The following is a 5357-nucleotide window of genomic DNA, read 5'->3' on the forward strand; positions in this document are numbered from 1 at the left end:
GCAGTGGGGGCAGGGCCTTGAGGGCTTGTTTCATACTCTGTCATTAAAATTACTTTGTAACCCTGGGCAACTCATCTAGTGCATCCGTGCCTCAGTTTCCTCAACCAATAAAATTCTGTGATGATAACTTCTTCCATCATAAATACTTGGGGGAGTTCAAAAATGATCCAGTCACCTGAAACTGGACTTTTGACTTATTTTAAACACACTTTTACAGAATATGAAATCTTCCCCCCCACACACTCACAATTGAAAAACAAACACATTTTAACATTGTTCTACATGCTTAAGCATCTACAGGATGAGGAATCAAGTGAAAGGGAAAGGAAAGAGTATGAGAGAATTTGGGGTTTCTTCATATTTTTTCATCTTCAATAGTCTAACAGGCAATACAGGTAAAATAATTAATTATACTATATAGTGAATACACTATACTATGTTAAACTGTTCATTCCATCCAGGAAGAGGATACACCAACTGCAGAGGCTTCTTCAGCCTGACAAAGGGTTTTTAAACCTGAAAACTTGTTAAAAAAATTTTTTCCAACTATTTAAGTTGGTCTAATAAAAGACATCAGATTCACCCACGGAACCTTGTCTGCCTATGTCCTTATACCAACACTGCTACAACCTACACCCCAGTATACTGTATGTTATACATCTAGAGTATGTATGTATGTTACATATGTATATTATACCTGAGAGTGCAGGTTTTGTTAATAAATCTTTAAATGCTTTGAAAGCTGGCATAGGAAATTAATTTGCCCCAATGAGGTAGGCAAATATCTTTGTCCTTATATTCCAGATGAGGAACCTGGGGCACAGAGAAGGAATATCACTTTCACAAACTCCAACAGTAAGATCGTGCTATTCAGGACTCGACCTCAGGCCTCTGGATGCTGAGTCTTGTCTTCTTACCACCAGCCTCACTAACTACCTAGCAGAGCAAATATGGGCCTCCACATATACCAATTAGAAGGGTGACCTTGCCAGTGAGATCCATGGCAGAAATGCTGTAGATCCAACTTGTTCTGTTCAAAAGCATTTCTATGTTACCAATTACGTGTCCCCTGAAAGACACACAGACCTAGCTAGAGGCTGCATTTTCCACAAGGCAGTCCCAAATTTGCTGAGTTTTGCAGATTATAAAATAATTCCAATTGCAGTACATGAAGGAGAGGCATTTATCTCTCCCTGCTCACCCTGTCACCCAGTGAGAGGTAATTTTGTTGTTGTTTTTTTAGCCTTCAGACAGAATAAAGTAACAGCCCCAGTGTCAACCCTCTTTTGGGGGGTGGGGTGGAGGAGGAGGAGGAGGAGGAGGGCAGATATGCCAGAGTAACTGAAGATGGAGCCCTGGTCCAATTGTTGGGCCTAGGAAATGGGTCTCAGTGAGGGAAAGAACAGGTAGGGTTTGAGAAGCAGCCCTGGTTTCTGGGGTTGAGAGGTGTCATATTCAGCGTGGTGCTTGGATTCCAGCCCTGCAGACACTGAATACCAACAAGCACTGAGCCTGGGCCCAGGAACATGCCCTAGCTAGTCTGAGTCACATCTTATTTGCCAGGCCCTGCACAATGGCTCACCCCTTGTAATCCTGCGTAATGGCTTTTTAACCTGGCAGGGGAAATACCATGTATCTGTGTCCAAAAGGCAGTTTTCCTGAACCGCATCGTGGGAGAACTGCTCTTCTGAGTGGTTCAGTATCCGCCGAGGTGCAGCAGCTTTAAGCCCAGTTTATGGAAATGGGGGTCTCCTCCCTTGCTTGCTCCTGCGGCCTTATGGCTGAGGGCAAGCAAAACTCAGGGGCATCCGAACCCCGAGCCTCTGGCTTTCAGCCTGCAAGCAGGATGCCCACCAATGGATTTGGAAACATCTGAAGCCCCGGGTGTGCGTGGAGGATGTTTGCCGTTGGTAGGGCCACTTACGGTTCTGGGCTTTTGGATCTGGAATTAGTTTTGGGTAATTTGGCCTCGGATACAAATTGTATCTATAAAAAAATCCTGCGGCCCTGCTGGAACGCCTTTCCAGACGGCCCCTTGTTCTCAGGGGCAACATAGAGAGAGTTGGGCCTGGGGTGCAAACATCAGAGCTGGTTTGGGACACGAGTTGGGGGTTGGGAGGGGTTACCTGAATCAGGTTTCCATGGTGTTATGAGCAATGATTTAGGGCCAGCCCAGGGGCAGGGGCAACCACTAGGCAGCCTCTGTTATGCGTCTCCCACCCCCACTGTGGCAGGACATTTGCCCACTGGAACTTGGCTTGTTTGCTCCCAGCGGGCACTGCCAGGACCAGGCTGAAAACAGGGGCCACTTGGAGTCACACATCTTTGCTTTTAGCCCTATTTCACAGTTGGGAAAACAGAGGCTCAGAGAGGGGAGGGCTTGACAGGGGCTCCGGAGCGTGTAAAGGGGTGGCGGCAACTGTCAAACACAGGACTCTGGGGTTTGTCCACGCTCGGCACCTCAGGCCCGGCCGCTGCCCAATGCTACGGGGGGGGGGGCCTGAGTGTACTGTCCCTTTAACACGGGACTTGTTTCTCCCCGTGGTTTGTTTACATCTTCGTCCGCACCGATCAAGGCCCGATGAGTTGCATCACTCGACCTACTCCGATATCCTTCCGCCCTCCCGCCCGAATGTCGCTTTGAGCTGCTTCTCTGTGCCTGTCCACGCGGCCACTCCCGCCAACGTAGCTCCGTGATTTCGCGACCAGCCTCGCGCACTCGGCGCAAGCCTCCACTCGGGACATGGGGCCTACGGGACTATTTTTGGATCATACCAATTATTGCCGTGGGGAGGGGGGTTGAGGCCGGGGCGCGGCGTCCAGCCGGGGCGAGAGGCAGCGTGCGCCTACCCACACCTGCCCTTAAGGACGCAGTTGAAGGCCGCTTGGCGTTGTTGGGCGCCCACAACGGGCCGAAGCCCCTGAAACAGATGGACTGATCCAAGTTCCACCTCCTCTCTCATTGGCTTAGCCGCGCATGAACGACGCGTGCTCTAACCAATCAAGAGCTAAACACAGCGAAGACCAATAGGTGGTGCATGGTGCTTGGCTCCGCCCACAGCGCTTGCTGATTGGCCGCAGGAGAGGCTCCGCCGCGCTTCTGGGAGCCGTAGTCGTTCCAGCCGGCGCAAGCTAAGGAATCGATCGGGACGAGAGACCACGCATCCCAGCATGCCCCGGGGCGGCGAACGGCAAGTGAGCTTGCGCGGCGCGGGGCGGAGCCTAGTGCCTCTATATAAGGCGAGGCAGAGGGCTGGGAGCAGCAGTTGAGAGCTGGCGGTGGTAGGAGCGGGCAGCTGAGCTCGAGCTGGGAAGGGAGGGGCCGGGCGCAGGAGCCGGAGGGTGTGATGAACGCGTCAGGTCTCTGCATGGCTCGGCACAGGCGCTGGGCACCTTAAAACCGCTGCAGCTGCCCTCCTCGGGGCGGGACTTGGCGGAATTAACCCCTTCGTGGCTCCGGACACTTTTAACCCCTTGGGGCCTGGAGTGAACGGTTTAACCCCTTGGCGGCTGAAGCGTGTCGGCGGCCCGGCCCGGACGGACGGACTGATCCGGCCCCAGGCGGAGCTCCCCCGCGCCCCATCTCTCCCCGATGTGCGGGCCTGGGGCCGCTGTTGTGAGGAGCCGAGAAGAGGCGAGCGCCTGCCCCTGAGTCCTCCCCGCGGCGGCAGCAGCGAACTGGAAGAGCCCGGCCCGACCATGGCTGAGCCCGAGTCCGGCCTCGGCCTCGGCCCGGAGCGCTGCGAAACTTCTCCCTCCAAGTGTGCAGGTGGCGCGGGCGGAGAGGAGCCCTTGGCGGAGCCGGCCCCCGCCGCCGCGGGGCTGCGCCAGGACGAGGACAGTAGGTGGCAACCGAGAGAAGCGCAGCAAGAGGAGGAGGAGGAGGAGCAGGGGGTGTGTCCGGGGGCTGAGCAGGCCCCTGCCCCGCCGACCGAGGCGGGCCAGGACTCGCCCTGCCTGGAGGGCGGCGCTGCCGAGGCAGGGGGCGGGCCAGGCCACCCCCAGCCATGCCAGCGGGGCTGTGGTGGGCAGCGCTGCCGAGCTGCTGTGGGAGGTGGGCAGGAGCCTTGGCCCCAGCAGCGCCAGCTGGGCAAGAAGAAGCACCGCCGGCGGCCATCCAAGAAGAAGCGGCACTGGAAGCCTTACTCCAAGCTGAGCTGGGAGGAGAAGCGCAAGTTTGATGAGAAGCAGAGCCTCCGGGCCTCGCGCCTCCGTGCTGAGATGTTCGCCAAGGGGCAGCCCGTGGCACCCTACAACACCACACAGTTTCTCATGGAGGACCATGACCAGGAGGAGCCTGACCTCAAGACTGAGTTCTACCCAAGGCGGGCGGCTGCTAAGTCAGACACCAGTGAGGAGGACTTCATGGAGGAGGGCGCCGACGAGGACGGTGGCAGCGATGGCATGGGTGGGGATGGCAGTGAGTTCCTGCAGCGGGACTTCTCCGAGACCTACGAGCGGTACCATGTGGAGAGCCTGCAGAACATGAGCAAGCAGGAGCTGATCAAGGAGTACCTGGAGCTGGAAAAATGCCTCTCCCGGATGGAGGATGAGAACAACCGGCTGAGGATGGAGAGCAAAAAGTATGGGGGGGACTCGGCCGAGGACACTAGGGTAAGAGACCTGGAGCTGGAACTGGACAGGTTGAGAGCCGAGAACCTGAAGCTGTTGAAAGAGAATGAACTTCACAGACAGCAGGAGACCCCCCTCCCACAGTTCGGGGAGTGAGAGAGACTTGGCTGGGGGGGTGGGGGGAGGAGGACTTTTTACAGTGTTGGAATGTAACATTATATACATATGTGTATATACAAGACAGCGGACCGTTTTTATGATGCATAAACAGAATAAACCACAGCCTTGTATTGTTTTGAAGATATAGCTATAGCTTAGTGTGCGTTCTGTTCTTAATCATGTGCAACGGAGATTTCCCTTCTCCGTTTTTTTTCTTTTTAAAATGATTGTGACTGGGGTGAGGGGGGGGGTTGATGTGTAAGTAAAACTTGACTCAACTTACGATGCTTTTTTGTGTGTTTTAAACCAAAAAGAGAGAGAATCCCCAGGAGGAAGAAAAATAAAACCCCAGGAAACTGTAAATCAGCCAAATTCTGACAATAAAATCCATTATAGCATTCTAATAAATCTAATTACTTGTAAATATAACAGTTTCAGTGTGATTTTCTAGAGCAAATATTCAAAATATCATTCTCTCACATGGGAATGTATTTTGAATAATGTTTTTTGCTGTATCTGTATCTTAAGTAGTCAAGACTTCAATAGCTGACACTTAACTTGCTAGCAACTGAATCTCAGTAGCCATATCACATGGCTTTTCCCTACAGAGGACAGTCTCCTATTTC

The 5357-nt window shown here is 53.3% G+C and overlaps 1 protein-coding gene across 1 annotated transcript; it reads left to right on the forward strand.

The window, feature by feature from the left end:
• Nucleotides 1–3254: 3254 nt before the first annotated feature.
• On the forward strand, nt 3255–5157 carry LOC109323096 (protein HEXIM1-like). Its single transcript, XM_019554510.1, has one exon. The coding sequence runs from the start codon at nt 3700–3702 to the stop codon at nt 4726–4728; it is 1029 nt and encodes a 342-aa protein (XP_019410055.1). The 5' UTR covers nt 3255–3699; the 3' UTR covers nt 4729–5157.
• Nucleotides 5158–5357: the final 200 nt, after the last annotated feature.

The sequence above is a fragment of the Crocodylus porosus genome, unplaced genomic scaffold (genome assembly GCF_001723895.1).
Source record: "Crocodylus porosus isolate Cpor-Errol unplaced genomic scaffold, CroPor_comp1, whole genome shotgun sequence".
In the NCBI taxonomy this organism is placed as follows: domain Eukaryota; kingdom Metazoa; phylum Chordata; order Crocodylia; family Crocodylidae; genus Crocodylus; species Crocodylus porosus.

Coding starts and splice junctions, on each gene's coding strand:
- LOC109323096 (XM_019554510.1), top strand. CDS start 3,700: ATGGCTGAGCCCGAGTCCGGCCTCGGCCTCGGCCCGGAGCGCTGCGAA.